The sequence below is a fragment of the Molossus molossus genome, unplaced genomic scaffold, assembly GCF_014108415.1.
Source record: "Molossus molossus isolate mMolMol1 unplaced genomic scaffold, mMolMol1.p scaffold_m16_p_14, whole genome shotgun sequence".
Classification (NCBI taxonomy): domain Eukaryota; kingdom Metazoa; phylum Chordata; class Mammalia; order Chiroptera; family Molossidae; genus Molossus; species Molossus molossus.
This window is the reverse complement of record NW_023425349.1, coordinates 28251852-28273392: the sequence shown is the minus strand read 5'-3', so window position 1 is coordinate 28273392 and position 21541 is coordinate 28251852. Positions and strand designations below refer to the sequence as shown.

The window sequence follows — 21541 nt, the reverse complement described above, 5'->3', positions numbered from 1 at the left end:
AAATCAGACGTGGGTACAACACTCTCTCCTGCTTTCATGTGGTGCCACTGGCAGGAAGACACGTTTTCCTGCTTCTCTCCCACGTGGCAGTTAGATCTGTTCCATGCCCTTAGGTTGTTTTCCTCTCCCAAGATATAAACCTTGACTCTCCCACCCAATTATAGTCTGTGCCCAGCCCTTGGACTGCTCCTGGATGCTTTGTGGAGCACTCCAACTTAATTCATTCTAGCTCTCTAGATTTGGCCCAGCACTAGTGCAGGTGCTGCTGGATAGCACCCTGAGCACAGCTCTGGCAAAGGGACCTTGGGCAGTATTCATCGGTCAGGCATCCATCCGGAGGGTTACCGGCCTGCAGACTGAAGTGCGCCCAAGAGATGGATCTGGAATTCGGAGTAGAGCTGCAGTACTGTCCTCTATATCTTCATACCACTTTTTGACATGTTTCCATATTTTATAGTAGATGCATACAAAGTGAAAAAGTCAACAGAGAACACAATGAACTCTCGGGCCAATAAAAGCTTGGAAACTCTCCTCATTTGGAAACATTCTACAGTTTAATTGCTGCTGAATACTAGCTTAAGCAAATTTAAGCTGTATTCACCAAAACAGGGTCCCAAGGAAATACCCACTTTCCATTGCTCCTCATTTGAGAACCCCGTGAATTAGAGAAAATGTCAGACTCAACTCTTGACGTGACTTAGGTGACAAAGGAGGAAGGGCAAATTCAAAGGATTTATGCCAAATTAGTCCAGTGGCAGGGGTTCCTAATGAAAATATCTGGAAACAGACCTTAAAGGTTGGTCCCTAAGATTCAAAACACCTACATATGTGTTTTCTAGAGGTACTGACTCCTTGGTGGTCCTAGCAGAGAAGCTCATGTAGAAGTAACAGCTGGACAAAGTAGGTCACCCCACAGCAATGGATTCTCGTGGAGGATCCAAGGAACCAGTGTTACCAGCACTCAACCCCTGGCTTCCATGTTCAATGCAATTGCATTTCTTCCCAGCGCCTGTTGAATATGTAGGCTAACTAGTCTGGCTCGATAGAGGTCCTTAGGATAAGAATGCCTATACATGGGTAATCATGCCTCCTGATTTATACAGGTTTTGGCTGAAATAATATAAAGTAATGAGGTCGCAATTAAGGTGAGTTTATATTAATTCTGAAAGAGCCTGGAATTTGGATTTAGATGAACTGATTTAATTCTCCCTTTACAACATACTTGCTGAATGACCTTAGGCGTACCACTTAACTTTTCAAAGTCAGAATCCTTATAGTTCAGGAAATTAAAGTTTCAGAGAGATTAGAAAATCTTGCCAGGGTCACAATGCCAGCAAATTATTATACAGGTGAATAGAAACACCCCAAATTAGAATCATATCATGCAGCCTCATGTTCTTCTGGAATTCTTCTAATATCCAGGAATGAAATAGGGACCAACATCAATTTATACCCTGGGATTTTTGAATGGATATTTTAGTTGTTTTTTTCTCTGAAGCTTCCCCATGCCTCACAATACCTGGCACATAATAGGTTCTGAATATTATGTGCAGAATCAGTAAACAAAACAACATTTACTTTTAATTAAAGGCTAGTGAATCTTGGTATTGCTTGACCATATAAGCATAAAAATTAACATAACTTGGAGGGGATAGAATCTCTAGCATGTTGGATCATTTTTCAAGGACAATTGAAGAGAGAGCCTAACCATGCCAGCTATTGCTGAAGGATAATCACCAAAGAATGGCTGTTGCCCCAGAAGAAGAATAACCAAGCAGCTAGATCAAAGAAAATGGATAAAAAATATAGATAATAAGAGGAGCATATCTTCTCCTGGTTGGAGAATAGAAAGAGAAGGTTGTAAGCTTCCTGAGAGCAGAGACTCTGCCTTCTATTCTTTGTGTCTCCTGCATTGGCCAAAAGCCTAACCTAATATTTGTAAGTTCCAACAAATGTCTGTGAATGAATAAATAAATTAATCACTGCCTACTTGATGCAGAACTGAAGTGCAGAAGCTATTCCAAGAAGAAAGGCAAGATTCCACATACTACTTAGAAGCTAGAATAACTATCAGGACTATGATTAATTAGCCAAAAGATCAGGGACTTCTTAGGCCAAGGGGAACAAGATGTCTATCTGTGTGGATACTCTTGGAATTCTTAAAGGATAATTGTCTTTGACCAGGCTGTAAGTAACCCAGGAATAATAGATTTGTTAGCACCCAAGGCCTTCAGATAAACACGGGCAATTCCTAACCCTAGGATCAGCAGCTAAGTCCCCAAACTCCTATTCATTTTTCACCAGAGTCTGGTGTTTAGAATGCAATAAAGGAGTAAATGTGGGCAAGGTTGAAACCAATTTTCAGAAATAAAAAAATTTATATCCTAATAGTTCTAAAAAATGACTTGCAGGGCTTTTATGCTGTATTACCGTATTTGATTAATTTGTCACAGGGTTATGATTTATAATATGTCACGGCTAATGTTCTGCCTTTCAAGTGATATCCAATATGCATATAAAATGCAAACTCCTTAGCTGGGCGTAAAAACCCTGTGTGGCATGCTATCAAATTAACAACTTTTCCAGAACCACAGCAAATCCTCTTCAATGTATGCTCCAGCTGTACTGAATTCTCTTTCGGGTCCTGGTGAATTTGCATGGTCTGTGAATCTGCTCCAAACAGTGTTTCTCCCTCATCACCAAGTCGCAGAGAGGAGTTAATTATTTCCTCCTCTATTTATCCGAGCATATCTCTATTTTAAGAATCATGTATCCCTTTGTTTTATAACCTTTTACTTACTTTTCAACCTCATGCCCTGGGCTGTCAGCTCCAACATGGCAGCATGCAAGTCTTCATTTTGTTCGCCTCACCCTAGTTCAACAAATAGTCATTGGATGCACAAAGCATCCATGCCTATGAACTTATAAAGCCATTAGCAATGCCCGGCTGGTGTGGCTCAGTGGTCGAGCATTGACCCATGCACTAAGAGGTCGCTGGTTCGATTCCCAGTCAGGGCACATGCCCAGGTTGTAGGCCTGATCCCCAGTGGGGGGCATGCAGGAGGCAGCCAATCGATGTTCTCTCTCATCGATGTTTTTATCTCTCTCTCCCTTCCTTTCACTCTAAAATCAATTTAAAAAATGAATAAATAAAGCTATTACCAAATAATGTACCAGATTTCCTTGCTTCAAATAACTAAGATTTAATAAAATAGCTTGCAAATAAACTGTTAAAGCCCATGCTATGAACTTGCCCCCCAAGTCGTTTTGTCTGCATTTAGCTGTGACGGACAGTTTGCCCTGGCCTATGGAGACCCAGGAAGAATAAAATCCTTTATAACTGTAATTACGCCCATGTAGTCTGGCAGGAAAAGTGATTTTTTTCCCGTCTAAAAGGCTATGCTGGAAAAACCATGCTTTTGGTGATTTCATTAACATTTAAAAATGTTAACAATTCTGTCAGCCCAAAGTGAAAATGACCGTGTGAGGGATGAAAGCTTGCGTAACTCTGACACTCGCGATTCATGGCTCATTATCCTCGTGACTGTCATTATGCAGCGAGGAAGTGGGGTCAGAGGCGCAAAATTCAGGAACAATTAAGAAAATTACTGTATGCTGATGTGTCTTATGGACTGACAATAACGAACTTTATAGAAGACAGCAGTCAACAAAATAAAAAAGAATGATGAAAAATCCACAGTTGTTTTTACGGTGTAAGGCAGCTTCTCAGTTATTCATTCATTATAAAGACTTCATCCAGGGTTTTGCCCATTTCCCGTGATCCTTTCCTGAACACTTTGGAACGTTCTCTTTGATGGCATTCCCAGGGAGTTTAAGAAGTTCTGGCTTATTTCCTGAAGTTCTTTGAGTTCATTCTCAAACACATCCATGGAGGTGAAAATATTATCACTGACCCTTATACATCGTGAATTGCTATGGGCTCCAACGCTCACAACCTCTTTTATAGCTTCCAGAGTCTGTGAAATAAACATGTGGAAATAGCCACAAGGACAAAAATTATTCACTAACCTAACATCTCGTTGAAAAAAACAAAAAAAGGAACAGAAGAAAACTTGATGGTGTCTAGGTAAGTTAAATAAAACTTTTTAATTTAGACAAATTTTATGTATCTATCAACCATTTGTTTTCCTACTACCGCTACCTTTGATGTAGGATGCAAATATAATAAAAATTTTCTTTCCTTCTTTCTATATCAATTGCAATAAATGACTATTAAGTGGTTGTCATATGCTAGGCATTAAACTAAGCTGAATAATAGTTCCACTTAAAAATTTATATTTTGGCTCACAAGTCAGACATAGGCAAATAATGATGATTTGTACATAATTCCATGTACAAAGTGCCATGGGACTCTTGTGGAAGGAGGCACATAACTTTAATATATATTAAATCCTGAGATGCCAGAAAGATCAGTAGGATCTTGATAAAATGAACCCCTAAGGTATATAATTATAACCCAGTCAATAAATACTTCTCCCTGAAGTTTTTAAATATTTTTGGGATCCGAACAGAATCATTTTTCTCGGGCTCTCCATTTTACCTGAGACAGAAAGATGCTAAATAACTTAATGCAGTTTTCACAAGTGGTTTCTCCTGCCTGCTGTTTACGAGTGTCCTTTCAAAATAATGACTATCCTGAATTATAAATTAAAACTTTGCTTATATTTTGGTTATGAAGGAGAACATTTCTTATTCTAGATAAAACCCTGAGCCTCAATTACATGCTAGTTCAAAAACAGATTAAATCTGGACAGCAGCTATAAAATAAAAATGGAAATTCAAATACAATATGAAAAAACTGGAAAGATCAGATTATGATAGAACATCTCATTTTATCATTAAAAGGTTCCTAATAAATACATTTTGAATTATTTTATTAACAACCTTCTTTGGGGAGTCTATAGGCTGTGCTTAAATGCTGCCATATATATGGCATTTAGCGTGTAGCCTGCACATAGTAGGTACTCAGTCCACATATGTAAAATTAAATGTAAAATGCTCAGGCCCTCCTGACCTTTCAGCATATCATCATGTCTTTTGAAAAGGTAAGATGCTATGTGGTCGCCTTGTGTTCCTCAGTGTGGTCGGTTGTCCCTGCTCCATAAGGACTGCCTAAAATTGGGCCCTTGCCCAGAGCTAAGCCTTTATCTCTGAAAGGTTTTGCCTGTCTGGCCATAGGTGATCCTTTCAAAAAAATCTAGGCCCCTATAAATATCCTTTAAGGCTATTCCCCTTTTGGGGGATCATGAAAACCATTTCTATAATATGGGTTATTCTTTCATTTAAATGGGGTGTTTCCATTTTAGCTTCTGAGCCAAACTGAGGAACTGGAGATGAAAGATACCTGAATTAAAAAAAAAAAAGTCTATATATATATGTATAATGCTCTTTTAGAAACTCTTAGTTCATTTTATCTTTCTATGCATGTATGTATGTATGTATGTATGTATGTTATGTACCTACCTACCTATGTATCTGTGACAATGTGTCCATGGATGGTCGGATTTATTGATGACATAATGAAGGTATAACAGGAGACTAAGGCTCAGAGATGTTAGGTAACTTGACCAAGTCCTGCAAGTAGTGAGTGGCAGACCCAAAATTCAAGTTCAGAGTCTGGCTCCAGAGTCTAGCCTTTAACCAATACTCTATATGATCTTATGCATCAGCGCCTGGGAGGAGAGAGAAAAGTCTATTTCCTGCTTGACTGATTTTTCCTCTGTGTAGATTAGAGAACCTTGCCCAAGTCTGCTGATATGGGAAAGTGTGGGCAGGGACAGAAACATTTGTTGTGCGTCTACTACAAGCTGAGCAGTGTTAGGCACTTCTCACATAGAATTTCATGGTATCTTTATGATAATATCAAGCTATTCAGTATTATCTCAGTTTACTAATTAGAAAACTGAGGCTCAGAGTTATTCAATAACTTGCCAAGAACATACCGCTTTGTAAGGGACTGCACCAGGGTTTAAAAGCAGAACTGGGTGTTCCCCACAATACTCCACGTGCTAAACATCTATAGGTCAAATTCCAGATGACAAATCATGAAATACTTTAGCCTTATGTAACCAGAAAACCTCTCAGAAATAGTATCAGAGTTTAAAGTTACTCAGAGTCAAGATTTTTGCAAAGGAAAGAGACAGGGACATTGTACTTCCGGTCCCAACCCCATGAATGGGGACGGAACCCAGGCCTTGCATCCTACCTTGACAGATACTGTCCCGAAGTAAGATTTGCAGTGTCCACGTCCATGCAGTTCATTGTGCTGGGAATGAGAGCGAGTTCTGGCTGGATCATGGTGGCGGTGCCTACGGCTCTGGCGACTAATTCCATGGCATCTTGCACGTAGTACTCAAAGACTGACTGTGTTGTTTTTCCGTGAGCAATGAGGCCTAAGGGAAGACCTTCTGTCCTCAGTCCCTCGACGTTTTGTGAATCCCCCAGCACCCAACGAAGCTCAGGGGGCATTACCCCAAACTGGGTGGTAATTTCAAAAATCCGCCCGATGCTTTCCATGTCGCAGCCAAACATCACCACTGTGGGCGTGCTGTTCTTAATGCTCTCAAGCTGGACCTGCAGGAAGCTTAAGAAGTCCTCGGTGGAGGAGAGGTTGGCGGTGATGTTGATGATCGACCCGAGGTGGAACTTGGAATTACTCTGGGTGAGGAGGAGGAAGTCGGTGATGTTCCAGTCTTCCTGGCACAGCAACAAGCTAAAATTGTACCAGTTGTTCATGGTCAGGATTGAGACAGTGACATCAGCATCAGAACTTAATGAATTTTCTAAACTCAGCTGTAGGTGAAGGGGATTCTGTATTTAAAGATATGAAAAAGAACAATTAGAAAGCATTGGCCAAGGATTATAACATAGGGTACTTTTGCTTTCTTATGAGGCTTAATTCTTTATTTTCCCCTGTAATATTCAAATGTATATCTGGGATAAAATTCCCATAATTTGGAAAGCTGCTTCCTGTCTAATGGAATGATTGATTCCTTACAACTGATTTCCATATAATTTTGCTAAGAGTATCAGACAGCAGATGGTTCTTGTTGTCAATGTCAGGGTGACACGACCATACATACATTTGGTCTTATATTTTTATCAGGCTCATCTACTTCCTTACAGATTGTCCCCTTTATGCATCCCAGTTCTAACGATCTGTTATCAACTGATCCCTGTTTGTTAAAGTTTCCTCTCAGGTAAAACAGCTGAAAGAATTTGCATTTGCTTTAAAATTAATAGCAGGTACTTATATAAGGATGGTGTGGGAAATGGATGCGTCATAGTTTCCTAAACTTCCAGTCCCTGGGGAAGGCACTTCTAATATTTGTGGTGCTATGATCTGAATGTTTGTGGTCCTCCCAAATTCACACGTTGAAATACTAATGCCCAGTGTGATGGCACGAAGAGCTGGGGTCTTTGGAAAGTGACTAAGTCATGAGGACCAAAGCCACATGCATGAAATTAAGGCCTGAGAGGCTCGAAAGGACTCCCTTGCCCCTTCCACCACGTGAGGATCCAGGGAGATGTTGGCTGTCTGTGACCCAAAAGATGGCCCTCACCCAACCATGCTGGCACCGTGGTCTTGAACTTCCAGCCTCTAGAAATGAGAAATAAATTTCTGTTGTTTACAAGCTCCCCAGTCTGGGTTTTAGCAGCCTGATCAGAATAAGACCTATGGCATAATTGATAATATAGACACTAAGATTAAGTTCAGTATTGAAGACTTGCTTATGTTTCTGTATATACTGAGACTGGATTCTTGCTGTGAAATGGGAAATGTGTGCTTATGTAGCTTCCATCACAATTTCATCTACTTATGGAACTCACCGTCTCCATGAAGGAAGAGTATCACATTTGAAAAGTCACAAATTAGTATTCATATATTATAGATGAAGTGGAAATAGTCCTCTAATGAATAAATTTGTTCGATTGTTCTTCCCAAGAGCGGACAGTTGACATAGGTGTCCTTTCATATTGACATCCTGAAGATGTTTAGCACAATGCCTTGCATGTGTTAGGTACACAATAAATATTGGCCGCATTGACTAAGTATGTTCCCTTTGGGAACTAATGGACTATTGGAGGAAGTGTCAAACATTCAGGTCAATAATATCAGTAGAGAAATGAGGAGAACTTTCTCAGTAAAGTTGCAAGCTCTTGTGCAAAAGGAAAAAAGTATGGCCTCCCCTTACCTACTGAAAAAAATGTCATAAGAAATAGGATTTGATATGTATAGAATAAGGAGTGAGGATTCCAAAGGGATTTATGGGAGACAAACTCTGACCAAAGGCAATAAATGAGCACAGCAGGTAGGATGGAATCTGAGAATCTATTCTGAGAATTTGACTGTCCTTCCAAATTAAGCTTTGAGCAGGGCCTGTAATAATAACAGCAGAGCATTTAGGGGATCAGCTACAGGCTGATGCTACAGGGAGAGGGGAATAAGCCTTCTAGGATCTAGATTAGGTGCTAAGTGTTTAAACTGGAAGCCAGTGTTGGCGATGGTAGAAACGGTGATGTGGAAAGGATTCTTTCTTAAATTAAATTTTAATGACAAGATAGATATGAGAGGCAAAAAAGAGGAAGATGTCATAAACCAGGAGACAGAATCCAGTAGGTAGTCCCTGGTTCCCAGGCTGGTGAAGCACTGGAAGACTTTGAGGTAAGAGGGATGAAAGCTTTGCTTCCTCACTCCTACTACTAATTCATATAAATTGCTCCAGAGAGCTTTTTCTTCCTTTGTCTTAACCCTCTTCCAGAAGCAGAGCAAGGGAAGGCGAGCTGCATATTTAGCTGGCAGGAACAAACTATTCTCAACTGTTTTCTTGGCCTCAGCTCCCTACTCTGTTGCCAGTTTTCTTTCTAAAACATAAATATGATCATATCATTCTTCTGCACCACAACCTCTGAATTACCCATAGGACACATTTCAAAATCAATAGTATGGCTGAGGAGGCCATTCTTGGTCTTCAACCTCCAGTACTCCAAATATGCACACCAAGACAAGTCATAGTGGAAAATTTATTTCTCTTGTGTCAGCAAGCATTTTCATGCCTACACAAGTTTGATATGCTGATCTCGCCACCTGCACATGCATTTGCCTGAATTCGTTTTTATCCTTGAAAGCTCAGCTGTTCCATGCAGATTTCCAGGAACTAATTTATGTAGCGTTTACAACTGTTTCTGTTACTGCTGATCTTTTTATCCTTACGGTACTTTTGCCCTGTTGATTTCTTGCTGTGGTGAACTGAGTTTTTGTTTGCTTGATTGTTCCTTTAACTGCTGACCAAATAGAATTAATCATCTCATGTCTGTGTCATGGGGTCATGTTCATCCTTTTATTACAAAACTCTTTACACTACAATGTAGCTATCTGGTTATGTGGTTATTTACTACACTAGATTAGAAGCTTCTTTAGGACAAGGACCATATCTAAACCATTTCTTCTAGCACAGTTCTTAGTTACCCAGAAAGGGTTTGTCAAACAGGATTCTTTTTTTCTTTGCTTCAAGTCCTGGGCCATGAACATAATCTCTTCACTGAAAGACTGAGAAGATCATTCCTAGCAGAACTTTAAGACCTGATGTTTTGTCCTCAGTTGCAACAAAGGCCCACCATACACTTCCCACAGAAGGATTCATTAAATCAGTATGTGAGGGGCAAGCTCTAATGGAGACAGGGATAAAAATGTTCTCCTCTTGCTGCATAGGGAGGCAAAATTAGGGGCATTTAGCACTAGACAGAGAAACCAATGCACTTGGCATGAGAGAACGACATGGAAATAATATGAAGACCCTCTTCCCCTCCCATGGATTATAATTAATGCATATAGTCACAATCATCCATATAAACAATTCTATTATGAAAGTCCAGATGTTGAAGTTAATCCTTTCACAGACTCAAGGAACACAATGCTTCAAACAAATATTTATTCAATAATATCTCAGAAACGTCTAGTGAAATAGCAACCTCTTATGCAGCATCTCCCAATTTCTCTCCATTTGGTAATAAAGGCACGTGCATGCATGTGTGCATGTGCACGCGCGCGCACGCACACACACACACACACACACACAGTCTAAATGTTCATTAAATTCTGAGACAAACAGTAAATAAGGTCTATCAGATCAAAATGAAAAATAAAATCTAAGTCTTACATATAGTTTGCTATTTGCATAGGGCAAAGTCATGGCCTGAAAGAGAGTATACTTAAAAAAAAAAATTCTACAATGTTTACCTCTTAAGTCAGAGATCCAATAACAGAACAACCCAAGAATCAGTTTAGTTGTAACTTTGATGTGGTTGTGGGAGGACGCGATACTGCGCTTACCTACCCGCCATCTTCTAATTATTCTATTATTTTGTATACAAACAACTGTAAACCCACTTTTGCCTCACCCCATATATATTAACATCTGTTCTACGTATTTACCTGTTAATCGTATTGTTAATGATTAACAAGAATCAGAAAGCCTCTCTCAAACATGCAATAAGGTAAAATGGCCTCATAAGAGCATTCAATTTATATAAATTAAACAGGCTCAGTAGAAGGTAGGCAGTGGTTCTCAACCTTCCTAATGCTGCTACCCTTTAATACAGTTCCTCATGTTGTGGTGACCCCCAACCATAAAATTATTTTTGTTGCTACTTCATAACTAATTTTGCTACTGTTATGAATTGCCATCAGAAATATGTGTTTGCCGATGGTCTTAGGCGACCCCTGTGAAAGGGGCATTCGACCCCTAAAGGTTGAGAACTGCTGAGGTAGGGGGAGAGACGATATGAAGCTAAATATACTGATAATTCTCATTATTACATACGGTATATTATATATTTAGGTATTATAACATATTACATACATATGCTTGTATACATAAAACCATATATGCTAAACTAAATAGATATTTTCAGAGAACTTTTCAAATGTAATTTCCCTACACTTAGAATTAAATCTTTATTTCTACCTAAGATGACACACCACTTCTACATTATAATAGAGGCTAAAATTTCCAAAAGCATAGGGCGAGAAGTGGCGGGGTGATGACCGTGCTGAAATGCACTCGTGAACGAGATCTGAAGTTCAGCGCAGAGCTGGAGGGAGGCAGAAGCCACCAAGACGGCAGTGCGGTTGCCAAGGTCAGAGAATTGCAAGGTCAGAGAGTCATTCAGCGGTGCAGGGGAAGACTGCTTCACCTGCTACGGATCAGAGCGGACTTATAAAATATTGAACTTCCACAGACAGAAAAGTCAGGCAAGCTGGTAAGAAAATCTGAAAAAAGAAAAATGATAGAGGGGACATGCAAATTTTAGAAAACATTAATAATTAAAACAGGGAAGTACTAACAATACGATTATGTTAATATATATGGGGTGAGGCAAAAGTGGGTTTACAGTTGTTTGTATAGAAAATAATACAATAATTAGAAGATGGCGGGTAGGTAAACGCAGTATCACGTCCTCTCACAACCACATCAAAGTTACAACTAAACTACAGAACAACCATCATTCAAAACCACCTGACATCAAGCTGAATGGAAGTCCTACAACTACGGAATTAAAGCAGCAGCCACATCCAGACTGGTAGGAGAGGGGGAGGGGACGGGCTGGTCCTACACCCACGTGTGGTGGATAAAAATCAGGAGGACACCTCAGCTGGGAAGGTCCTCCCTGAGGACTGAGGGGTCCCCGTCCCACACCAGATGCCCCGCTCAGGGTTCCAGTGCCAGGAAGAGAATCCCCATAACTTCTGGCTGGAAAAACCATCAGGAACTGAGTCTCAGGGAAGGTGAAGTGGCTGGAGCCCCAGGCAGCTCCTTAAAGGGCCCGTGCATGAACTTATCGGACTCTCTCCCTCTAAGCTTGGATGGGAAGCAGCTCGAGGGGCGCCAGAGACATACAGGGAAGAACTGAGCTGTTTGGCACTGGAGCGAGGGCTGGAGAGGGGGCTTTCTCCGGGACAAACGTGCTGTCAGAGGCCTTTGTTCCTTTGGTGAGCCCTTCCCTGGGGCGGCAGACAGAAGCCATATCTGGGACTCCAGCAACCTGGCTCACACTGGTAGCCCCACCCTGCTGACTCCCTGAGGCCCCGCCCCGCCCCACCCAACTTTCAGGCCCACCCAACTTTCAAGCCCACCCAATCTGTTGCCACTTGCTTAACCATAGGATTGGCCTGTCTTGGATCCTGCTTCAGGTTTTTCCTAAATTCTTTCAAACGAGCAGCATCTGGCTCAGCTAGCCCCATACCACTCGTTAAGTAATACACTGAAACAAACACAGGGAGGCAGCCAAAATGAGGAGACAAAAAAACAGGTCCTAAATGAAAGAACAGAACAAAACCCCAAGAAAAGAACTAGGCGAAATGGAGATAAACAACCTAACAGATGCTGAATTCAAAATACTGCTTATAAGGATGCTCAATGAACTTAGTGAGAACCTCAGTGAACTTAATGAGGGCCTCAAGAGCATAAAAAAGGACCAGTCAGAAATCATGGATGCACAGTTAGAATTGAAGGAGGCATTAACTGAAATGAAGAATAATTTACACAGATTCAATAGAGTACGTAAATCCAAGGAGCAAACCATCGAATTGGAATATAAGGAAGCAAAAAATGCCCAATCAGAACAGCAAAAAGAAAAAAGAATCCAAAAAAATGAGGATAGTGTAAGGAGCCTCTGGGACAACCTCAAGCGTGCCAACATTCGCATCTTGGGGGTGCCGGAAGGAGAAGAGTGAGAACAAGAAATTGAAAACCTGTTTGAAACAATAATGGCAGAAAACTTTCCTAACTTGGTGAAGGAAACAGACATACAAGTCCAGGAAGCACAGAGAGTCCCAAACAAGATGAACCCCAAGAGGCCCACACCAAGACACATCATCATCAAAATGCAAAGGGAAAATGTTAAAAGCAGCAAGAGAAAGGCAGCTAGTTACCTACAAGGGAGTTCCCATAAGGCTGTCAGCTGATTTCTCAAAAGAAACTTTGCAGGCCAGAAGGGAGTGGCAAGAAATATTCACAGTGATGAAAAGCAAGAACCTATAACCAAGATTACTCTATCCTGCAAAGCTGTCATTTAGAATCCATGGCCATATAAAGACTTTCCCAGACAAGAAAAAGTTAAAGGAGTTCACCACCACCAAACCGTTATTATATGAAATGATGAAGGGTCTTTTTGAAGAAAAAGATAAAATATATGAACAAACAAAATGGCAATGAATACATATCTGTCAACAATGGAATCTACAAACAAAATGAACAGGTAGAACAGAAACATTCTCATAGATACAGAGAACATTTTGTTGGTTGCCAGTTGGGAGGGGGGTTGGGGAAATGGGAAAAAAAGGTGAAGAGAATAAGAAGTACAAATTCATTGCTAGACCGACAAACCTAAAGGGAAAGGGGTTGGGGGGGTGGGAAGAGATAAAGCAAAGAACTTATATGCATAACCAATGGACACAGACAATAGTGTGGGAAAAGGCGGGAGGGGGGCGGGAGTGGGGAAGAGGGGGTCAATGGGGGAAAAATGTGGAACATCTGGAATACATTTTACATTCAACAATAAAGATTAAAAAAAGAAAATAATACAATAATTAATAAATAATAATGCAAGAATAAACTCAGTGTTTTGCATTCTTACAACTGTAAACCTACTTTTGCCATACCCTGTATGAAGAAATAAATTGACTTATTTTAATATATTACACATTGAAAATTATAAAGGAGCCCTGGCCAGTTTGGCTCAGCAATTAGAGCATTGGCCCACAGAATATAGAGTCACCAGTTCGATTCCGGGTCAAGGGCATGTACCTCAGTTGCAGTTCTGACCCCGGCCCTGGTTGGGGTTGTGCGGGAGGCAACCAATTGATGTGTCTCTCTTGCACTGATGTTTCTCTTTCTCTCTCTGTCCTTCCCACTGTATCTGAAGATAAATAAAAAATATCCTCGGGCAAGGGTTAAAAATAAGAAAATTATAAAGGAGTATGAATTTTGAGAAACAGATTTAATATTTATTTTTTTAAATCATTTTTTTATTTTTCAATTACAGTTGACATACAATATTATATTAGTTTCAGGCGATTAGACATTATATAACTTACTAAATGAACATCCCAATAAATCTCATACTCATCTGATACCGTACATACTTATTAGAATATTGACTATATTCCCTATGCTATACTTTACATCCCCATGACTATTCTGTTACTACCAATTTATACTTCTTAATCCCTTTACCTTTTCCACCAATCCCCCAACTCCCCCACACAACCATCAAAATGTTCTCTGTATCTATGAGTCTATTTCTGTCCTGCTTGTTTATTTTGGTTTTTTTTTTAGTTTCAATTATTGATAGATATGTATTAATTACCATTTTATTGTTCATACTTTTAATCTTTTTTTTCTTTTCTTCTTCTTAAAGAAGACCATTGAACATTTCATGTAATACTGCTTTGGTGGTGATGAACTCCTTTAGCTTTTTGATGTCTGGGAAGCTCTTTATGTATCCTTCAATTTTAAATAATATCTTTTCTGGGTAATCTTGATTGTAGGTCCTTGCTTTTCATCACTTTGAATATTTCTTGCCAATCCCTTTTGGCCTGCAAAGTTTCTGTTAAGAAATCAACTGATAGTCTAATGGGAGCTCCCTTGTAGGTAATTAACTACTTTTCTGCTTTTTTCTTACTGCTTTTAAGATTCTGTCTTTGTCTTTAATCTTTTGCATTTTAATTATGATGTGTCTTGCTGTGGGCCTCTTTGGGTTCATCTTGTTTGGGACTCTGTGCTTTTTTGGACTTGTATGTTTATTTACTTCACCAAGTTAGGAAAATTTCCCATGATAATTATTTTAGGTTTTCCATTTCTTCCTGTCTCTCTTCTCCTTCTGGCACCCTCATGATTCGATGTTGGTATGCTTAAAGTTATATCAGAGGCTCTTTACAATATCCTTACATTTTTAGATTCCTTCTTCTTTTTGCAGTTCGCATTGGGTGCTTTTGCTTCCTTAAATATTCCAAATTGATGTTTTGATTCTTGGCTTTATCTACTTTACTGTTGATTCCCTGTATATTATTCTTTATTCCAGTTAGTGTAACATCCATTTCTGACTGGTTCTTTTATATGGTTTCCATGTCTTTTTTTATTCTATTAAAATTCTAAATTCATTTAGTCTTCCCCTAAGTTCATTGAGCATCCCTATAACCAGTTTTTTGAACTCTGCATCTAGTAGATTGCTTGTCTCCATTTTGTTTAGTCCTTTTTCTTGAGTTTTGTTTTTTTCTTTTTTCTTTGGGACATGTTTCTTTGTCTCCTCATTTTGGCAGCCTCTCTATGTTTGTTTCTATATATTGGGTAGAGTTGCTACATCTCCTGGCCTTGGTAGAGTGGCCTAACATAGTAGGTGTCCTGTAGGGTCCAGTAGCACAGTCTCCCTGTTCACATGAGCTGGGCACTCCAGGTGCAACCCTCTGTGTGGGCTGTGCACATATTTCTGTTGTAGTTGAATCTTGATTGCTATTTTCACATCAATGGAAGGGATTTACCCCAGGCCACACAGCTTCAAGGACTGGCTGCGACCATTGTGGAGGATCAGCTGTGCAGGGGCCCACCCCACAGAGCAGGACTTACTTCAGTGGGGCTCTGGTGAACACTAAGTCTGCCCCTTGAGTGTGTCACTTGTGGAGGTGCTTGGGTGGTACCTCAATGTGGCCTAAAGCTGTCCACCAGGTGCACTGGCTTTGGGGCCTCCCAGGAGCTGCTGGCCAAGGTCACCACCTGAATTCTGCCTGGCCATCTGGCATGAGCTACAAAGAGAAAGTGTTCTGCAGATGGTTGCTACTTGTGCTGGGCTTGGAGGTGCCCAGGAGAGGCCAAACTGTGAACAAAGGCCAGCTGCTACTAGTACCGGACCTGGGACCACTTAGCAAGAGGTTCAGGGCATGCCGAGGCCAGATGCTGCTTGTTCGAGAGATTTTAGGAAAGTCTGAGGCACAAGCAAAGCCATTTATAAGGAAAGGCCACTGGAAATAGATTGGGTGGGCTCAAAAGTTTGTGGGGCAGGGTCTCAGGGAATCACCAGGGTGGGGTAAACAGTGTGAGCCAGGTCGATGGAAATTCAGATATGGCACCTGCCTGCCAGCTCTGTGCAGGGAGGGCTCATCAAAGAAACAATGGCCTCTGCCAGCACATCTGTCTGGGAGTAGGCTGCCCCTTCAGCTCTCGCCCTGATGCCAGACACTTCAGTTCCTCCTTGTATGTCCCTGGTGCCTTTGGAGCTGCTGCCCCAGCACTGGACTCAGAGGGAGTAAGTTCAGGTAAGTCTGTGCAGGGCCCTTTAAGAGGAATTGCCTGGGACTCACTCCATTAGCCCTCCCTCTCACTCTGCTACAATCCCCACTGGTTTTTACAGTCAGAAGTTATGGGGACTCCTTCTTCCTAGCACTTGAACCCTGGGCTGGGGGTCCTGGGGGACCTGGGGAAGGGACTGGAATTCCTCACTCCTCAGGGGGCACCTCCGCAGCTGAGATATCCCTTCCAATTTTTATGCACCATGTGGAGTTTGTCAGAATGATCCTTTGATCCCATCCTTGATTTTTCTGCTGTCAGTTGGACCTGCTGTGAACAGCGAAGGAAGCATTTCTGAACCCTATTCCAGATATTTGAAAGTACAAGACATGACTGCAGTAAGTAGACAAACAGTCAATTATAAATTATGGAAATTAGCATAAATGTAATAGGATGTGGCGAAACTGGGAAACGGGGAAGAATGTGCCAGGAAAAGTTCAATACTATGATTAGAAGGGGTGGATGGATGCAAGTGTTTGCACTATACAGGATTCTCTAGTTGGGACTTTAAAAAAGAATGTATACAGAAATGATTATTCACTATATATAGATAAACATATAATGATATATAAAAACCATACAACCCTGGCCGGTTTGGCTCAGCGGTTGGAGCATCGGCCTGCGAACCGGAGAGTCCCAGGTTCGGTTCCCGCTGGGGGCACGTACCAAACAAAACAAAACAAAACAAAAAACCATACATATTTAAGTACAAATATGGTCTCATTTTGACTGTCCATTTTCCTTCGACTGGGTGCTACCTTTCTCAGGAAAGTGGCTGGAGCCACCACCTACTTTTATATTCCTTCTGTCTGATTCTGCATTGTCCTCTTCCGTGGTGTCTACAGTGTTCTTAAGTCCTAAGCTATTCTTGCTGATGGTAAGGTAATCACGCTGAGCTCTCTCTCCTCTTCTGGAGGGTAGTAAAGCACAGTGGTTAGGGCTTAGTAGTTGAGGCAATGCACACTTAAATTCTGCCTCCATCATTTGGGAGACATGTGGTCTTCTACAAGTCATGTAGTACTTTGGAGTCATAAATTCTTCATCTCCAAAATGAGGATAACTCTCCCTCCTCCCGTACAGATTCATTTTGAGAATTGACTGTGAGAGGAGCTAATGCACGGAAAGTGCTTGGCCCAAAGTGAGGGGCAGTCCTGGGGCCTGTTACAATCTGCTGGAGCTAAGCCACTGCGTTGGAAGTGCTGGCTACAGTGAGTGACTGCAGGGCCACTCTTTTCTTTGTTCTTGTTCTTTTTCCTTTCTCTTATCTCTTTTCAAACAATGGTCCCAGAATTATGTGTCTTCTATAAATACCAATTACACAAACCCTTTACCAGGAAAACAGCCCCTCTGTCTCAGGCTGGGAGAGACCATTCGTCTGGGAGGCATTCTGTTGACAGCAGAGTACCCTCCCCCCCCCAAAATGCCTTTCTTTGGTGAGTAGGTCTAGTGTCACTTTACAAGTTAAGGAATTTTTGGTGCCAACTGCTGGAGATCCCCCATCAATCTTGGTCGTCCCTGAGAGCACAGATTAAGCTGTTTTCTCTGTCAGTAAAAGTTTCAAAACCAGAATTGGCTGCAGTGCAGAGCTTGCCAGAGAGCTTTGAGATACTCCCTTGGCAGGAGAAAAGAGGTAATGAAACCAGGTTTGCTCTAAGAGTGGAGAAAAGATGAAATTCTCTTAGCTCTTTCCTGGCAAGCAAACCCATTCAGTTTTGCCTTCTAGGCCAAAGCTCAGAAAGCTCAACTGAACATAGTATTTCCACTCTTTTAACAGACATGAAATCCCCTTCCTTTCATAAGTCAGCTGGTTACTAAAGTGTTTAAGGGGCCGGGGACCGGCTTTCTTTGCTGCTATCGCTTCTGCTCAGCCGAAGAGGCTGCCGGAGGTTTTCTGTTTCTCATCTCATACCTCATTTGACCTAAATTATATTGAAGTCGTTTTTTTCTGAAAATTAAAGCTGATTCCTTTAGAAGCCCAGGCTTTTAAGTAAATTAACTGTTTTTAGGGTTGCATTAAGGATTCAGCAAACATAATGCACAGATCTTGCCCAGAAATTGTAATCTAATAATAATACAAATGAAAAGCTAATAATACTTACTGATGTCCCTAGTGTTTTATGCATAGTGCCTTATTTTATCCTCACGATGGCCTCATGTGGTGACTACAGTCATCAGCCTCCTTTTACAGAGGAACAAAATGAGGCTCAGAAAGAGTGAGCAATTTCCCAAGGTTTGCACAGTTACAGAGAAAGAGGTCTGGATCCTAAATCCAAATTTGTAAGACTTGAAAGCCTGTGCTTTGGCCAGTACTGCTTCCCCTACTTGACAAGAGCGACGTGTGAAGGAGACATTTGTAGACCTAACCTTTATAGTTCCAACTATTTGCAAGTAATCCTAAAGGTCCAGCCACTTTTAAGATGTGCCCCGGCATGGGTTAGAATGACATGCCTTGTGTGGTGGGCACAGGGGAGCCAGCCTGTTTCCCAGCATGCACCTGGTTTCCCAGCCTTTTCCTTCATCCATCCTCCCATTTGTAGCCACTTTTGTGAAATCATAAGACTTGCATTTCTTCATTAACAGTAATTTAATTTAACAAAGAATTTCAGTTGTATAATTAATGACACCCTTTTTGTGTCTGGTAGAATAAGAAAGTTTGGAAAAACTCACTTCAATTTTTCATCTACTGAATTTAACGGTTGAAAATATAATCCATAATGGTGCTCAACCAATATGTATGGGGGGGGGGGTCCACAGAGATCTTAGGACATATCCCTCAGGATTCTGAGTGATATATGTATAAAACAATACATAATAGAGTAGTAAAATACAACAAATGCTTTAAAAGGCAGCATTGTGGATGCATGGTGCAGTTGGTATATTGCCAATCATTCTGGGTGTGGTCTATTTCACTATAGCAATATTCGGAAGACTGGTCTCACCTCTTAGATAGAACAGACACTGGTGCAGTAACACTGTCTTCAAAAAAAAAAGTTGATTTACTCATCCAATAAAACATGTACTGAAAGCCTATTACCAGCCAGGCCATGGGTATAGAGATACACGTCTTCAGGCAGAAGGAACTTCAGAAGCATGCATACTGGTTCCCTTTGAACCAACTCAACCCTTTTTCTTCCCAGGCCTATTCCAAAACTTGTAGCAATCACTCAAGCTTCCTGAAGGTGCTTTCAATCATGCATCTTCCCCATTCTAGTCCCATGTAATTATTGCTACTCAACTAATTGATCTGTATCCCACCCCACTTCTGCCTTTTGTTCTGGACGGTTATACTTTCTCTTGGCTGACCCTTGGCGATGTTGAAAGCCTTCGGCTGCTGCTCACTCTCTGAGCCCTGTTCTCCCAGCCCACCCATACAAGATACACTTGTCCAGGTGCAATCTTGGGGATGAAAACTATCACTGGTCAGCTTGGGAAACGGAGGGCTTTGATCAAGGGGTGTGGCTACAGAAGATATGTTGTCATATGGTGCTTAGGAGAGACTCAGCTCAGGCAAAATGTCCCAACACAGGGAAGGGTGAACAGGGAGAGGTAGTCATTGGAAATGTAGGCATTTGACACCAGGAAAGACTGTCAGCAACAACAAGGTTGCTGGAGGTTCAGAAGGTCACTGCAATTCCCAGGAGATCCCAGAGGAAGGAACATAGTGGATTCAGAGCTTTGTTTGCATTGTGGTTCTGTCATTCACCAGCTGTGTGTGAAAGGCTCTGTAAAAACCACTTAGCCTCATGGAGCTTCATGTTCCTCTCTTCTGCAGTGAACAGGATGTTAGTGGCCTTGCAAGGTTGGTGAGGATTAAATAACATAATGGATATAAGGCATCAGCACACAGCAAGTAGTAAGTGGCAGTTTAGAATAATGATGATGATGATATTAGGAATATTACCTAAGAGAACCAAAGTATATGGGCTAGACAGGTCCATTCAATTTAAATAACAAGCAGCAGGGTTCTTATTTTGAGTATTTTGTGCCAGGCGTTAGATGCCAACTACTGAGGCCACAGTAGTGAATTAGACCCATAGGGTCTTTTCTTTCATGAAGTTTGAAATCTAGAAGGCACTACTATCAGCACCAGAACACATTTTTGGGGAATAGTTTAGGAACAAGGCAGTAAACCATGGCAAGAAATAGGGCCTGAAGTTTGAGCCAGACTCAAAGGGATGGTGGTTTGGTTTCTGAGTTTTAGATTATGAGGCAAATATCTTCACAGCCTTCTTGTGTACATTGTAGACAAGCACTGGGTACTGGGGCAATACCAAGTCTGAGGTGGAGCTCAAGGGACCGTGGATGATTGGGAAGGCAGGACACAGCTAGAAGAAAGCAGAAACTGACAACCAGGAAGGCTTCGTCACATGCCTGACATGTAGTAAGTACTTGGTAAATATTAGCCTTATTATTATTATTGGTGTTAATAAAATTATCTCACTTCTGTGAGATGGCATAATTGATCCTTCCCTGAGGACCTCCAGCATCCTGATGCCAACACCACCAGCCAGTGTGCCCGGCTGCAGGACCGTGGTGTGACAGGGACACGGCGCAAGCTGGTCTCTGTGTTGAACCAAGTGGCACTGAGTTTCTGGAGATGCTGGAGCTCGTGAGCCTCTTTAGAAAGTGTATTTTCTCTCCTTCTGCACGGGGCCAGGTTCTCCACTCTCCCTTTTCATTGTGTCGGTGTGCCTACATTTATCATCTCCTTGCAGCCCTTGGAATAGACTTGAAACTAGAAAAAGAGTCGAACTCTCCCGTCACATTTTTGTCTAAAATAAGAGTAAAACACATCAAGACCGTCCTAGAAGCAAAATGGGTCAGCGTTAGCAGCAGTGAGGAGGCTGTGGGCTGGACTGGAAAGCAGGTCTGTTCTGGGAAACCTGACATCCATTTCTCCAACTGTGACAAGAGAGTACATGGCCAGTCAATACTTCAGGGCAGTGTGGGGCCCACGTGACGTCACACACGGGGAAGTGCTTTGTGAGGTCAAGAGCACTGCGCACGCAGGCAAGACAGGGCGTCTGAGTCTGTTTCCTGGACAGCAGGGGGCGGCAGCATCAGGAAGGAGGCCTTCCTGGAGCAGAATATTATAGTTTGGTATCATTTTCAAATTCTATGCCAACTTCTTCATCTTCACATTAAGGAGGACAAGATTTTATTACATTTTTCAGAAC

The 21541-nt window shown here is 41.4% G+C and overlaps 1 protein-coding gene across 1 annotated transcript in view; it reads right to left on the bottom strand.

The window, feature by feature from the left end:
* The window catches only part of GRIN3A (glutamate ionotropic receptor NMDA type subunit 3A), a 156098-nt gene that overhangs the window by 96865 nt on the left and 37692 nt on the right, over positions 1-21541 (bottom strand). The window contains exon 2 of the mRNA XM_036261266.1: positions 6227-6831. Coding sequence (XP_036117159.1) covers positions 6227-6831 — 605 coding nt within the window. The remainder of the gene's footprint in view (positions 1-6226; positions 6832-21541) is intronic.